This window comes from Aquarana catesbeiana, linkage group LG07, assembly GCF_042186555.1.
Source record: "Aquarana catesbeiana isolate 2022-GZ linkage group LG07, ASM4218655v1, whole genome shotgun sequence".
Lineage (NCBI taxonomy): Eukaryota > Metazoa > Chordata > Amphibia > Anura > Ranidae > Aquarana > Aquarana catesbeiana.
This window is the reverse complement of record NC_133330.1, coordinates 287,409,736-287,426,740: the sequence shown is the minus strand read 5'-3', so window position 1 is coordinate 287,426,740 and position 17,005 is coordinate 287,409,736. Positions and strand designations below refer to the sequence as shown.

Sequence of the window (17,005 nt, the reverse complement as noted above, 5' to 3'; positions counted from 1 at the left end):
TGGATATACCGTATTTATTGGCGTATAACATGCACCTTCACCAGGGCCGTCTTTAGCGCAGGGCAAATGGGGCACCTGCCCTGGGCCCAATCTTTGTAGGGGGGCCCACGCTACCCGTGAATTGGGGCCCCGATGATGGCTTTGCAGAGTGCACAGAGGACACGGGAGACTGTATTCTCGATCTAGCCAGCAGAGAGGGGGCAGGGCCGGGAGCTCCACTGATGCGCTGACCCCGCCCCATGTAGCCTGTTGGAACAGAGCGGCTGTAGTTAGAACGGTGATCGGAGTGGGCGCGTCAGTGGAGCTCCCGGCCCCGCCCCCTCTATACTGGCTGGGAAATACAGAAGTCCGGGGGCAGGGCCGGGAGCTCCACTGACGCGCCCACTCCGATCACTGCTCTAACTGCAGCTGCTCTGTTCCGAGCATACAGGCTACATGAGGCAGGGTCAGAGCGTCAGTGGAGCTCCTGGCCCCGCCCCCTGTCTGCTGGCTAGCGCGCGAATAAAGCCCCTTGTGTCCTCTGTGCACTCTGCAAAGCTGTCATCAGGGCCCCAATTCACGGGTAATCTCATGCAGTATTTCCGCAGTCTGGTAATCCTGTGCAGTATGTCCGCAGTCTGGTAATCTCGTGCAGTTTGTCCGCAGTCTGGTTATCTCATGCAGTATTTCCGCAGTCTGGTTATCTCATGCAGTATTTCCGCAGTCTGGTTATCTCATGCAGTATGTCCGCAGTCTGGTAATCTCATGCAGTATGTCTGCAGTCTGGTAATCTCGTGCAGTATGTCCGCAGTCTCTGGTAATCTCATGCAGTATGTCCGCAGTCTCTGGTAATCTCATGCAGTATGTCCGCAGTCTGGTAATCTCGTGCAGTATGTCCGCAGTCTGGTAATCTCGTGCAGTATGTCCGCAGTCTCGTAATCTCATGCAGTAGGTCCGCAGTCTGGTAATTTCATGCAGTATGTCCGCAGTCTTGTAATCTCGTGCAGTATGTCCGCAGTCTGGTAATCTCGTGCAGTATGTCCGCAGTCTGGTAATCTTGTGCAGTATGTCCGCAGTCTCTGGTAATCTTGTGCAGTATGTCCGCAGTCTCGTAATCTCGTGCAGTATGTCCGCAGTCTCGTAATCTCGTGCAGTATGTCTGCAGTCTGGTAATCTTGTGCAGTATGTCCGCAGTCTCTGGTAATCTTGTGCAGTATGTCCGCAGTCTGGTAATCTCGTGCAGTATGTCCGCAGTCTCGTAATCTCGTGCAGTATGTCCGCAGTCTGGTAATCTCATGCAGTATGTCTGCAGTCTGGTAATCTTGTGCAGTATGTCCGCAGTCTCTGGTAATCTCATGCAGTATGTCCGCAGTCTCTGGTAATCTCATGCAGTATGTCCGCAGTCTCTGGTAATCTCATGCAGTATGTCCGCAGTCTGGTAATCTCGTGCAGTATGTCCGCAGTCTCGTAATCTCGTGCATTATGTCCGCAGTCTAGTAATCTTGTGCAGTATGTCCGCAGTCTGGTAATCTCGTGCAGTATGTCTGCAGTCTGGTAATCTCGTGCAGTATGTCTGCAGTCTGGTAATCTCGTGCAATATGTCCGCAGTCTGGTAATCTTGTGCAGTATGTTCGCGGTCTCTGGTAATCTCATGCAGTATGTCTGCAGTCTGGTAATCTCATGCAGTATGTCCGCAGTCTGGTAATTTCATGCAGTATGTCCACAGTCTGGTAATCTCGTGCAGTATGTCCGCAGTCTGGTAATCTCGTGCAGTATGTCCGTAGTCTGGTAATCTCATGCAGTATGTCCGCAGTCTTGTAATCTCGTGCAGTATGTCCGCAGTCTGGAAATCTCGTGCAGTATGTCCGCAGTCTCTGGTAATCTCGTGCAGTATGTCCGCAGTCTGGTAATCTTGTGCAGTATGTCCGCAGTCCCTGGTAATCTCGTGCAGTATGTCCGCAGTCTCGTAATCTCGTGCAGTATGTGCGTAGTCTGGTAATCTCGTGCAGTATGTCTGCAGTGTGGTAATCTTGTGCAGTATGTCCGCAGTCTCTGGTAATCTCATGCAGTATGTCCGCAGTCTCTGGTAATCTCATGCAGTATGTCCGCAGTCTGGTAATCTCGTGCAGTATGTCCGCAGTCTCGTAATCTCGTGCAGTATGTCCGCAGTTTAGTAATCTCGTGCAGTATGTCCGCAGTCTGGTAATCTCGGGCAGTATGTCTGCAGTCTCGTAATCTCGTGCAGTATGTCCGCAGTCTGGTAATCTTGTGCAGTATGTCCGCGGTCTCTGGTAATCTCATGCAGTATGTCCGCAGTCTCTGGTAATCTCATGCAGTATGTCTGCAGTCTGGTAACCTCATGCAGTATGTCCGCAGTCTCTGGTAATCTCATGCAGTATGTCCACAGTCTGGTAATCTCATGCAGTATGTCCGCAGTCTTGTAATCTCATGCAGTATGTCCGCAGTCTGGTAATCTCGTGCAGTATGTCCGCAGTCTGGTAATCTCGTGCAGTATGTCCGCAGTCTCTGGTAATCTCGTGCAGTATGTCCGCAGTCTCGTAATCTTGTGCAGTATGTCCGCATACTGGTAATCTCGTGCAGTATGTCCGCAGTCTCTGGTAATCTCGTGCAGTATGTCCACAGTCTCTGGTAATCTCGTGCAGTATGTCCGCAGTCTTTGGTAATCTGCTGCAGAATGTCTGCACTCTCTGACCCTCTCGTCTGTAGTATGTGTATTAATGTGCCGCTTTACTTGCTCAATTATTTGGGATTGCTCCACTGCTCAGTGAGTGGTAATGATGTGCATTAACCTACAGCAACCAATCGGCAATCAGAAATTATGTGTTGTAATCTCTAGCAACCAGCCAGTGAGCTGTAAGGATAGGCTGTAACCTCTGGTAAACAATTGCATCGGCTGTGTGATCTGCTGTAGTAAACTGATTTTGAGTCTATCTGCTATTTTTTTGTATGTCTCAAAATGGAGGGGGGGGGGCCAAGAAAATGTTTGCCCAGGGCCCAATCAAAATTAAAGATGGCCCTGACCTTCACTTTAAGAGGTAAGTTTCAGGAAAAAAAAAATTAAATAAAAGAACTGTGAAGCAAAATAAGGGTCAGTGCCCATCTGCAGCCTCACAAATGCAATGAATTTAGCACCCCCCTTGCCATGAATGCAGCACCCCCATTGCCAGGAATGCACCATCCACCATTGTGCAAGGAATGCAGCACCCACCATTGCCAGGAATGCAGCACCCACCATTGCCATGAATGCAGCCTCACCCATGCCATAAATGCAGCACCCACCATTGCCATGAATGCAGCACCCACCATTGCCAGGAATGTAGCACAGGAAATTATCCTGTGTGTACGGCACTCGTCCCGCCTCCTCCCTGTCCCCTCCAAGGCAGCCAGCATATGTATCTTTTGTGGCCCTCGGCGCTGGGAGATTGTTGGGGGCCACAAAAGATATATATGTCCAAATAACCAGGCAGGCCGTTCAAAACCAGAACGTGGGCTGCGATTGGCCTGGTCTACATGAACCTTCATAAAGAGATAAAAACCAGGTCCTTTTCACCAAAGTCTGCTTTCTATACTGAGCTGATGCTAGCCTGCATAGTCTTTCAGATATGAGCCTGCTGGGTGCTTGAGTTCCATAGCTTCATAGTTATAGAGTTAGTCAGATTCAAAAAACGACATGTGTATTGAGTTTACAGAAAGACAAAGCAAATAAACTTTCATCCTTAGAACCTTAAAACCAAATTTAGGCAAAAGGAAGGAAAAAAAACCCTTATAAAGCATGAGTTTCTTTCGGATCTCCAAAAAGCAATTGTCGTTGGTCATTAGGAAGGAATCCTAACTTGCTGGATCGATGTTCTTCTGTTGTGTTGTTAACATTCTACTTATGCCCCATAAACACGGTCGGATTTTCTGACAGAAAATGTTCGATGGGAGCTTGTTGTCGGAAATTTTGCAAATCTGGATCTCAAATTTTCCGACAACAAAATCCGTTGTCGTAAATTCCGATTGTTTGTACACAAAGTTCCATGCATGCTCAGAATCAAGCAGAAGAGCCACACTGGCTATTGAACTTAATTTTCCTCGGCTCGTCGTACGTGTTGTACGTCACCGCGTTCTTGACGTTCGGAATTTCTGACAAGATTTGTGTGACCGTGTGTATGCAAGACAAGTTCGAGCCAACATCCGTCGGAAAAAATCCATGGATTTTGTTGTCGGAATGTCCGATCATGTGTACGGGGCATTACAGTGTTTTTTCAGGCCTGGGACTCTGCATCCTTCCACCCTTCAGTTCTGGAGCTGCATTTACTCACAAATATTTAAGAGGCCAAAGAGGGCAAATAAATAAAATGACATTGTAAAAACAGTTTGATCACATATTTTGTAGCTGCCTTTGATTCTTTGCCATCCTAGCACAGGCCCCAAGGGCAGATTATTGCAGTAAATGCTTTATTAAGACTTTTTTTGATAGCACATTGTTGGGATAAACATGCATTGATTCATTTCTGTTCTAGGCTCTGAAGCTGCCGCATGTTGATTACATTGAAGAGGACTCCTATGTGTTTGCCCAGAGTGTCCCTTGGAACCTTGATAGGATTGTCTCTACTCCACATGTAGCGAACCACTTCAGCCCCCCAAGTAAGAATCTTAATTAGAACTTTACTTAAATCTGACCCCCAGATAAAGATTTAAAGTGTTAACCCTCTGCATTAAAGTGTTACTAAACCCAGGACCCTGCATTCACTATATCTGGTCTCCCACAGTACATAGAACATGGAAATGCAATTATTTTAGTAAATATAAACTGCTAAATACCTTTTCTCAGCAGCAGTTAGAGCAGTCTTGTGATTTCTATCAGTGTCTGGTAAAGCTTGTAGGAGGAATTTTTATTCTCCCCTGATTGCCTTATGAGGCTGCAGGACCCCTGACCCTCTATCTGGACAGCGCTTATTGGCCCTGAGCTGATCACATGCACCCTCCCAGGAAAAAAAACTCTCTAGCAATACACAGCAAACTGAGTAGTGGCAGCTTGCCCCTACGGCTCTGTTCTATCAGCAGAAAGATTGGGGACTGTGGAAGAAGGGGAGGATCAAAGCAAACAGGATCAAACAGCTTTTTTTACACAATGCAGAGGATTAACCCCTTAGGTTCCACAGTGAGTACAACAAGCATGCTTTACTGCATATACAGACTGATTTTACGGTTGTGGGTTTAGTAACACTTTTTAAAAAATGGCTCCCAAAAGCCTTATGCCATAATGTAATAGTATGTTCCGTGAATTAGCACATTAGGGCAGATTTACCTGCCAAGCTATCCCCTCCAATGCTGTGGTGTCAGCGGACTCTGCAGTCATGAGTGCTTTCATCATCTTTCTGGACAATTTGCAAGGTTGAATGCAAGATATTTAAAAAGTATTACAGCTATAGAAGTTTAGCATCTACCTGATACAGACACTAAGCAAAGAGTGAAGAGGAACTGATTAGAGCAAGGGTGCTGCCTATAGGGGAGCAACTTTTTGTGAAGTGCAAAATCCAATAGTTAGGGCATATACTACCACAGGTATTGCATTGTCCCCCAATGGACTATAGAGAAATTCAAGGTAAACATGTGAGTCATTATTTTGATCACTGACTGCCACTGAAAACTGGAATGTGTTAACTATTCCATGAACATGTTTTTCTGTTTAGATACAGGAGATCTGGTGGAAGTATATCTCCTTGACACCAGCATACAGAGCAATCACAGGGAGATTGAAGGGAAGGTTCTCGTCACAGAGTTTGAGAATGTACCAGAGGAAGATGGCACCAGATTCTACCGACAGGTCAGTCATTTCCTTCTTTATTATAATAGAATGCATTTCATAGATATGACAAAAACCTAAACAACATTGGCAATCCATCTTTTATCCCAAAAAATTACATTGTAATTTTGGACAGATGATGGCGGATTGAACCCCAAACCAAATGTCATGTATCTTTTTGGGGTTCCTGGTGGAGAGATCTCAGAACTTTAGAAGTTTCCAACTCTAACGATGCCCTGCACACTACAATGGGTCTCGTTCTGGCTTCAAATGATAAATTCCTCTGGGTTTACGTGAAGTTATTGCAAGAAAGCACAGGAACCTTTAGAGGTTATCCTTTATTGGGCTAGTGTAAAATACAACATAAACATTCTTAGGAACTTGCGCATTAAAAAGTAGAGATGTTCTTGTTCCCCCTTCTCTTTAAATCCAAGCTCATCAGGTTTTAATTGCAACCCCTTATCCACCATTGTCCATTTTGTAAAGAGGTAGGGGTGGCAAATTACCGTTTCAGGCACTGTTCATATCTGTCAGAACTGGGGTCACTCTCCTCTCATAGGCTATTGATTACACATTGAATGAATTTATAGGGCATTGTAGGGAACTGGCAAGGGTTCCTAAAGACCCCTTTGCCAGCCAGTTTAACTTGTGGGCGATACCAGTTTCAAATGCTATTTTATAAGAGATGAGTATTTACACCTATTGCAGAAACAAGTGGTCAAGCATTTGTTTCATTTCGCGTGGCTATAACGCTAATCGCCCCCAAAACGGTGGGGAAGCGGGGCGGAACCAGACATACCTCTTATAGAGCTAATACTCAAGGCGGGTGCCTGCACAGAGACTGGAGCAGCAGCAGGGACGGCCTGCAACATAGGTTGTACCAGGGCAGGCCACAGTGGCAGATTCCAGGTGAGCCGTGCGACTCAGGAGCGTTTGTAAGGCCATGGCAAACTGATCCATGTTAATCCAATCTGGAAAAAATATTACCAACAAGTAGATTGAATTCATGGCCTTCTCCTACTGTTAGAAACCATGAAATCAGACCGAGATAGATGTACAGTTAAATCACACTTGTTTAATAATAAAAGTAAAAAGAACAAACGTAGTCAAAACATAGCCAAAATTCAGTAACCGGAATGGATAGTCAGCCAAGCCAGAAGTCAAGGATCAATGTAGTGGAACAGCACACAGGATCTGGAGCCAGAAGGGATGTCAGCAAAGAAAGTCTTTAAACAGGAACGCAGGAGATGTTGTGATGTTGACCAAGGCTAAGGCAGAGATCCACAGGGCTGAACGGCTTAAGTAGCCAGGACTGACGAGCAGGACTGAGCCCAGCCCTGGCAGATGCTTTGTCGCAACAATTTTCCTCCACTTCCAAGTTGGAATCGGTTCCTGTTCCAGTGATTCCTTCTTTTTTTTTTTTTTTGTCCAAAAAAGTTTTTATTGAATCAAAAGTGCATACAGGTAATGCAAGGTATTCTTATGTTTACATCCACATAATATAATGTAATATTGTAGCATACAATTATATATGTTCATCATGTATTACATTCATTTTATTTTTCTCTTCAGGGTCAGTGCATAGAAATAATCTAGTATAAGAGGATTAATGCAACTATATTAAAGATATACATCAGTTATGACCAAGTTTCCGAGTCTTGTATCCAACGATCCCATATCATATTGAACTTATCTGGACAACCTCTGTTAATATATAGAAACCTTTTGTAGGGGAGAGTTACGTTTATGTCTGCTCTCCACTCCCCGAAATCTGGGGGTGTCTGTCTCATCCATTTCCTGGCTATTATTTTCCTTCCAGAGAAAAGAGTTTCCTGGAGGAAAATTTTGGTGTATTTATCAGGAGGGTCAGGGAATATCCCTAGCAAGCATTGTTTTGGGTCCATCGTTACAGGAGAACCCATGTTGTCATGCAGAAAAGTTACGATTTGTTTCCATAGTCCCTGGATTCGTGGACAGGACCAAATAAGGTGGAAGAATGTACCAGTTGTGGAATCGCACATTGGGCATGTAGCAGATTGGTTCTTGTTGTATCTGGCTACACTGAGCGGGGTTAGGTATGCTCGGTGTAATAAATATATTTGTGATAACCTATCTGAGAGTTTGGGCGATACTTCTTTACAGGACTCCATCGCTTCCTCCCATTCCCCGTTCTCCAGCTGTCCCACATCTCCCTCCCAACGTGGTTTGAGATTGTACGCTACTCTGGCAGATACCGGTGCATTGAGCATGTTGTAGAAGCAAGATATTAATTTTTTTGGGTCTGTGTCTTTTATGATTGCTATAATGGGGTTAGATGTGGGTTGTGGTGGGGATTGTAAAAATTGTGACTGAGTTGCATGTCTCAATTGAAAGAATCTAAAGAGCATATTGTGGTGTAGTGTAAATTTTTCTTTAAGGGTGTTAAAGTCTTTAAGGGTTCCATTTGATAGTATGTGGTATAAATAAAATATTCCCTGTCTGATCCAAAGCCTGGGGTCTTGAATGTGGTGGAACTTTTGAAGGTCTCTGTTATACCATAAGGGAGTATAATCATTGTGTGAAGGGATATCCAATTTACCATTGGCAAGTTCCCAAATGCGTCTGTAGTGATAAAGTAAAGACTTCTTGTCTTCTCTTCCCTCTGTGGTCTTTGTGCCCATAGTGATAGCATAAATCGGATCTGTGGTTTGTTGTGCCCATTTTGGACACAGCAGAAGTGAAAATCTTTCACTATCTGTTTTGTCTATATGGAAGAGTTGAGACAACTGGGAGGCGATGTAATAGTGATTAAAGTCTGGGAGTGCTGTACCTCCCATGTCTGTCGGGTTTTTGAGGGCTTGCCATGATAACTTGTGCCTATTATTCCCCCAAACAAAGGGTTTAAGAAGGGCCTCAAGTGTCTTGAAATATTTTAAGGGTATGTATGTCGGGGTGTGCCAGAGTATATATAGTATTTTGGGGAGTAGTACCATTTTAATTAGATTAATACGACCCCATACTGCCAAAGGTAAACGGGTCCATACTTTAATTTTGGTTCTAATAAGAGAGAATATTGGCTTGATATTTAAAGTTATATAATCTGATGGAGTTCTGGAGATATATACCCCTAAATATTTAATCATGTCTACTCTTTGTAATGGCAAATCGGCTTGGAATTCTGTGGGTGGAAAGCTATCAATTGGCAGGATTTGGGATTTCTCCCAATTAATCTTGAGTCCGGAAAATTTCCCGAATTGTTCGATAGTCTGGAGGGCATTATGAAGTGAGTGGCCAGGGTCGGCTAGATATAGTAGTGTATCGTCAGCATACATGCTGATTTTTTCGGTGAGTGTTCCGAACCTTAGTCCTACAATCTCCGGGTCTGCCCGGACAGATATGGCAAGCGGCTCCGCTGCCAACGCATATAGCAGTGGGGAGAGTGGGCAGCCCTGTTTCGTGCCTCTACCGAGGTCAAACTGCTGAGAAGGCCAACCATTCGCCACCACCTTGGCTGTGGGGTTTTGATACAGTAATTGGACCCATTTGATAAAGTTGGGGCCAAATCCATACCTCCCCAGGCATCCCCACAGGTATTTCCACTCTACTGAATCGAATACTTTGGCCGTGTCTAGAGTCACCACCACTCATGTGCCAACATTTTCATGTATAGCTTGTAAGTTAATGAATAATTTTCTAAGGTTGAATGAAGTGTTACGGCAAGGCATGAATCCAGCTTGGTCTGGATGTATGAGGGATAGTATGACCTGGTTTAATCTAATGAAAAGTGTCTTGGCTAAGATTTTAATATCAACTTGTAATAATGATATGGGGTGGTATGACTCTGGGAAGCTTGGGTCTTTGCCTGGTTTAGGTATTAGAATTATGGTGGCTTCTCTCATGGATATTGGCAGAGTAAAAGATTTAAACATTTCATTATATAGGGCTAATAATTTGGGGGTGATCACTTCACTATATTGTGAGTAAAACTCAATAGGTAAACCATCTGAGCCTGGAGATTTGGATCTGGCAAAACTAGCTATCGCAGTCGCAATTTCCTCCACTGTGAGAGGAGCCTCCAGAAGGCGAACCTGCTCCTCAGCAAGCCGAGGAAATGCAATCTCATCCAGAAAGCAATCCACATCAGTGGATTCCTCCCGTACCGTGGATGTATACAGGTCCCTAAAGAATTCCCCAAACCTAGACGACACTGTTGGGGAATCTGAGATTTTTTGTCCATCTGGGCCCTGGAGTGTAATTACCACTGGAGGTTTGTCCTCACTATGGACCAGGTAAGCGAGAAGTTTGCCAGCCCTTTCCCCCTGTTCAAAATGCTTCTGCTTGGTGAAGAATAGTTTCTGTCTCGCTTTCGCGTACTGTATTTGATTCACCACTCTCGTCTGCATTTTAAGAAGAAAAGCATTGGTCTGGGAAGGATCCACTGCATATGTCCATTCTGTAGATGTGAGTTCCTTCACTGCCTTATTATATGTTTCTGTCGAATCCATTTTTAGCTTATTAATATGTGTTGTTAGGGAGGCACGGGCATGTAACTTAAAAGTTTCCCATACCACCAAGGGGGAGGCAGAGTCAACGTTCTCTTTATAAAATCTGCCCCATTTGGTGGCAAGGTCGTCATCTTCAGGGAACAGTGACAGCCAAAATGGGTTCAAACGCCATGCCGTGGTGGTTTTTCAAATGGGAAGTTTAGTGTAATCCAGTATGGGGCGTGGTCTGAAAGTAATCTGGGACCAAACCTGGTATCTAAGAGGCGTGGAATGAGTCTTTGCGATATTAATATAAAGTCAATGCGTGACATGGTATTATGTGATGATGAGAAACACGAGTAGGCTCATTTACGTGGGAATCTGTGTCTCCAAGTGTCAATTAAATGAAGTGGGGGAATAAGGTTAGACAACCTGGAGTCCCCGGTATAGCTTATGTTAGGTGTTGAGGGTCTAAGTCTATCTAATTCTTCGTTCCCTGTGATATTGAAGTCACCCATCCATAATACCAGAGCCGTGGGATACCTAGCCATAAAGGAAATACCTTCTAGAAGTATCGAAATGGAGAATGGAGGAGGGACATAGAAGGCCATAATTAAGAAGGATTCCCCATTAATTTTGGAGGATATAAATACATAACAGTCTCGTGGATCTGTTTGGAGTTCACTCAGTTCAAAATGTACTGATTTTGCAATGAGTACGGATACTCCTCTGGAGTGAGGTGTATGCGTCGAGTGAAATGTCCAGCCCACCCATGGGCGTCGGAGTGCCATTTGGAGTCTGCCCTCTACATGTGTCTCAACCAGAGTAATTACATCTGCTCCTTGTTTCTTAAGGAATGCGAGTGTCGCCGTGCGTTTGACCTTGTCACGTAATCCTCTCACGTTCCAAGTAAGAAACTTCAGTGATGCACTTGACATTGATACCTATATATGCATATTTTATATCTATGAACATATCTATATATCTGAAAATAAATCATAATAAACCCTCTATGTCTTGAGGTTGAGTGTGGTGTCTTGAGGTTGAGTGTGGTGTAATCCAGCAATTACTTAAATAATACCTTTTGAACCATGAACATACTAGCTCTTTGTATATAGAACTTATATCATACACTTGTAGGTTGAACATTTTAGTTTCCCCTCCCCCCTTCCCGCTCCCTGCCCTGCACCTCTCCCAACTGATGCGAGCATAGTCCCTGAACAGAACTTTTGTTGCATTCCAAGAGAAAACGGCACCCAGTAAAAAAGAAAAAAAATGATAGAAAAAAAGATAAAATAGGGGAAACCAGCTTGTCTGGTAAATGGTGAGCTTAATTTGGTAGTGATGCCAGTCTCTTAAGCCGTCTTCTCTAGAAGTGCATGGGGGCAAGTCACTCTGCACTTTACACGTTGCCAGTAAGACTATAACAGTCCGAGGCTCCTGCTACTGCTACTGCTGTAGCTTGCAAGATATATGGCATGTCCCAGTAGGGGCATTCTTGAAGAAGTTGCAAATCATTATGTCTAAGTGTTGTCCCACTGATCTAGGATGAATCATGACCCTTTTAGGATAGGAAGCATCTGTGGTTAGATAGGCAGTCTCTGCGGCCTGGTAAAATTAGTCCACAACGGTAACAACTGGTGGATAATAAAGTATCATGGAGCAAAGTTTCAGGGGTTGGGGTGACCACAGGCTGCTGCCGTGGGTAGATTTGGGTCTTATTGAGTACAATCTCTGTTATATAACTTATACTCACATATATTTCAGTCCGTTTTATCGGAAGTGTTTCGGCGCTCTATCCAGGCCATCAGATCTGTAGGGCCCTCAAAGAAAGATGCACGGGCATCTGTGGTTAGATAGGCAGTCTCTGTGGCCTGGTAAAATTACCAGGCGCTCTATCCAGGCCATCAGATCTGTAGGGCCCTCAAAGAAAGATGCACGGGCATCATGTTCCACTCTAAGTCTTGCAGGAAACAGCATTGCATATTTGAAGTGCATATTTCTGAGTTTGCGTTTGGCTTCCATGAATGTTTGTTTGCGTCGCTCTACCTCTGCCGAAAAGTCCGAGAATAGTGCGATTTTAACATTACCAAATGGGATATTACCCCTCTCCCTTGCCAGGCGCAGGGCCACATCTCTGTCCTTGTAATTCAGTAGGTTTGCGTTAAATGTGCGTGGCGGGGCTCTCTGGGGTGGTGGTCTGGCCGGCATGCGGTGTGCTCTTTCAACTGCCAGCATGGGGGAAAAGGCCTCTCTGCCATATGTATTTGTGAGCAATTGCTCTAGGAAAGTAGTTGGATCTTTACCTTCTGCCCCCTCTGGAAGACCGATTAAGCGGATGTTACATCTTCTACTCCTGTTCTCAATGTCGTCTTGTTTGGAGAACAGTTGTTGAATTTGTTGTTTCATCTGCTCCATCCCCGTTTGGAGGAATGGCGTTGTCTGTGTTGCTAATGCGGGTCTCTGTCTCCTTAACTCGATCCCGAAGTTTGTGCAGGTCTTGTCTGATTAAAGAGATGTCTACTTTGACTTCTTCTATTTGGGAGGTGAGCGACGTGCGGCAAAAGGTAATAGCTTCCAGCAGCTTGTCTGTATCTCCTGCTGTTCGCTCTTCACCCTGCTGAGCGGCGCCGCCATTTTCCTCATGGTCCTCTTTCTCCTGGTGGCGGTATTGATCGAGTCTCGTTGTAGCAGGTTTTTGTGATTTCGTCAGAGACATATTTCCTGAAGTCTGGTGTGTCTGGGAAGGTACTTTTAGGGTCAGGATATCTTCCGTGGGTTGTAGGATGCCGAGGATTGCAGGATCAACGTGCGGAGCTACTCGGAACACGTCCTACTCCATGTAGCGTCAGGCCACGCCCCCCCCCTCCAGTGATTCCTTCTAATCGTATTTTGGCTACGGTTCGCACCAGTCTCACTTCTCCTTTGGGTGACAAGATTCTTGCCGCTCAGATCCATGCTCCTCCTGAAAAACCTTGTGACCACTGCTTTGTCCCCTATAGTCTCCGTACTGCCGTGCTCCAGACTTACTATTCTCCCAAGGCTGCTGGTTACCCAGGGAAGAATCAACTCTTTTGGGCCATTTCTCAACAATTCTGGTGGCCTAGTCTACGTACTGATGTAGCTGCCTTCGTATCTGCTTGTTCCATGTGTGCTCAGAGTAAGACACCACGACATCTTCCAGTGGGCTTCCTACAACCCATTCCCAATGGAGAGAGGCCTTGGACCCACCTGTACATGGATTTCATTGTGGAGTTACCCAACTTTCAGGGCAACACAGTTATCCTTATGGTGGTTGACCGGTTCTCAAAAATGTCTCATTGCATTCCACTTAAGAAGTTGCCCACATCTAAGGAACTGGCCTCCATTTTTGCTCGGGAGATATTTCGCTTACATGGGTTACCCAAGGCGATCGTCTCCGACAGGGTAGTCAGTTTGTGTCCCAATTCTGGCGAGCCTATTGTGCACAGTTGGGAATTCAGCTTCCTTTCTCCTCTGCGTATCTAATGGGGCCGCAGAAGGAGCAACCAGTCCTTGGAGCAGTTTCTACGTTGCTATATTTCTGACCATCATAACAACTGGTCAGACCTCTTACCTTGGGTGGAGTTTGCTCACATTAGTGCCATGAATTCTGCTTCCCGATTGTCCCCGTTTATGGCGAACTATGGTTTCCAACCATCCATGTTGCCTGACTCATTTGCTCCTCAGAGCATTCCTGCGTTAGAGGAGCATCTCTGTGGTGTTCGTTCTACTTGGGTACAGGTCCAGGAGTCCTTGCGACATACCAATGATAGGTACAGACTCCATGCTGACCACAGATGCCTGCACCCTCCTACCAGGTTGGGGACAGGGTCTGGCTGTCATCTCGCAACCTCCGACTCCGTGTTCCCTCACTGAAGTTGGCACCTCGGTTTATTGGGTCTTTCCATATTCTCTGCAGGATAAACCCAGTGGCATATGCTTTAGACCTTCCTTCGAATATGCGTATCTCAAATGTGTTTCATACCTCCTTATTAAAACCTTTGGTCTGCAACCACTTCACCACCTCCGTGCCACGTCCTCACCCAGTGCAGGTTGAGGACCATGAGGAGTATGAAGTAGAGTACATTGTTGACTCCCCTAGGTTTCGTGGAGGCATATAGTACCTGGTTCATTGGGTCTCTTCCTCCTCCGTGCTTTCCATAGATGTTTTCCCCTCAAACCTGGTGGTCCTCTGAGGGGGAAGGGTCGGTAAGGAGGGGGTACTGTCAGGGCTGGGCTCAGCCCTTCTTTCTCAGAGCAGGCCACTCAGCTGTCAGTTAATTGCCAGCTCTAATCTTTCCACAGTGAATCACCTGGTGATGATATCCTGCTCGTCAGTCCTGCTGGCTACTTAAGCTGCTCAGTCCAGATCCATCCTGCCTTCGCCTGTTAAACATATCAGAGACTATCCTGTGTACCTGTGAAAGACTGGCTTGGCTGACATCCGTTCTGGTTCCTGATCCTGCTTGCTGTTCCACTACGCCAGTGGTGTCCAAACTATGGCCCTCCAGTTGTTAAGGAACTACAACTCCCATCATGCCTAGTCATGTCTGTGAATGTCAGAGTTTTACAATGCCTCATGGGAAGTGTAGTTCCGCAACAGCTGGAGGGCCGTAGTTTGGACACCCCTGCACTACGCTGATTCTCCGGTTTCCTGATCTCCTGGCTTGTCCTGAAGTACGCTGATACCTGGCTCCCTGACGTCCTGGCTTCTCTGACTATCTGTTCGGGTTACTGAATTCTGGCTTTGTTTTGACTACGTTGGCTCTGTTTACCTCTTATTATTATTATTAAATTAGTGTGATTTTTACTGCACTTCTGTCTTGGTCTGATTCATGGTTTCTGACACTATCATCTACTAGGCCCCCCAGGTCCTTTTCCATCCTTGATTCCCCCAGAGGTTCTCCCCCCAGTGAGTAGATTGCATTCATATGTGCCACCCAAATGCATTATTTTACATTTTTCCACATTAAACCTCATTTGCCATGTAGTTGCCCACCCCCTTTATTTGTTCAGATCTTCTTGCAAGGTTTCCACATCCTGCGGAGAAGTTATTGCCCCCATTAGCTGTAAAAATCAAAAAAAGCCACACAAAAAAAAAGCGCTAAGTGTAAACTCCTGTGGGAAAAAGCTGATGACCACTATAAACACTAGAAATGGTCTATAACGGTACCAATGATGTTAAAAATAAAAGGAAGTTCATTAAGATAATAATTGGAGACGATATACTAAGTCAATTAATGCAGAGCTCTCCTCAGGCAGATGAAAAATCCAATCAGCGTGAACAATACTGTACGAGTACCTTGAACATGCGGTTGGCTCTCGTCCAGCCCTGCAGGACGGTGCTTCAGTGGTCTGGCTGTGCTCCTCGTCTGCAATAAGCAAATCCCGATGGAAGGGTGTCAGGCCGGGTGGGTGAACCTAGACTTGAGGCTGGGGGACACCGAATCTGTGCAGCAGCTCGACTGCCGAAGGAGGAAGGACCGGCCAACAACTGCGTGGACAAGCAGGAGAAGCACCCGAGTGTGACGTCATCCGCTCGGGGGAATGCTGGTCCAAGACGAGGCACAATGCACGGAGGCACACATGGAACCTATGCTGGTGGTGAGAGTGCAAAGGTGGTTTCTGTCATCCTGACAACACGTTTTGGGGTGTGGCCCTTTGTTAAGTCACCTTAAAAAAAAAAAAAAAAGTAAAAATCACACCTTTAATGTAATGGTAAAAATGTTACAGATCAGTAAACGTAGTCAAAACATAAGCCAGGAAATGGAAGCCAAAATGGGTAATCAGACGAGCCAGTAATCAGGAAACCAGAAATCAGCGAAGTCAGAGGCAGAAGAACAGAATCGGGCAAAGTCTTTCACTGGAATACAGCAGAGATATTTTGACCAGGCGAAGGCACGAAAGAAATGAAAAAGGCAGTTTAAAAAGCCAGAAGGGGCTGGCTTTAGGCGGGACTGACGAGCAGGTAATGATAAGCAGGTGAGCCACTGTGGAACAATGAGTGTTGACAATTATCCGACAGCTGTGCAGCCTGAGCACAGAGAAGAGAGCTGCTAAGAACCCAGCCCTGACATCTCTATGCTTTATTTTGCTGAGAAAGCATCTTGAAAAACACCCCCTGGCATTTCTGGCAGTGGCCATCTTGATTAAGGGCAGATGATGCATGTAGCATTTACTTCTTGGAATCCATCTTCCCTTAGCTCGGCATAGGCTCAGCATAGGCTGAACTGAGAACCCTCACTCCCCTCCTGAAGACTCCTGGAATGTATAACATCATTTGCCCCTATGGTTTCTTTTTTTTTTTTAAGGTGTTTATTTATCAGTTTTGCAATTAAACATAACAATCACAGGGTATTAAAGTAAATACATGAAAAGAAATAAAGGGGGGGGTTTAAACAGGGGACCAAATTACACATGCCTCTAAACAAATATATTTGGGGGCCTTAGCGACCCAATAAAATCAGCAACATGGCTTAGTAGGCTCATATACTATCCCAGAGCCCTGGGAAAACATCTCCCTGTTCCCCACGTTAGGTGTGGGGATTAGGGAGTTAGAAAGCAGTAGAAGGTACCCCTAACTATATAAAAGCAGTCACACACCCATTCACTCAATCATTCACACTGATGCACCTTAGACCTATTTAGGTCCCAGCCCACCTCACTCCCAAGATCAATTGAGACAAGAGCCTTGTAACATACAAAGCCCCTTCCAGTTGAGAAATATCAA

The 17,005-nt window shown here is 45.4% G+C and overlaps 1 protein-coding gene across 1 annotated transcript in view; it reads left to right on the top strand.

Annotated features, from left to right (window-relative positions):
- The window catches only part of PCSK9 (proprotein convertase subtilisin/kexin type 9), an 85,117-nt gene that overhangs the window by 31,221 nt on the left and 36,891 nt on the right, over positions 1–17,005 (top strand). The window contains exons 5-6 of the mRNA XM_073593450.1: positions 4,506–4,629; positions 5,679–5,812. Of these exons, the coding sequence (XP_073449551.1) occupies positions 4,506–4,629; positions 5,679–5,812 (258 nt within the window). The remainder of the gene's footprint in view (positions 1–4,505; positions 4,630–5,678; positions 5,813–17,005) is intronic.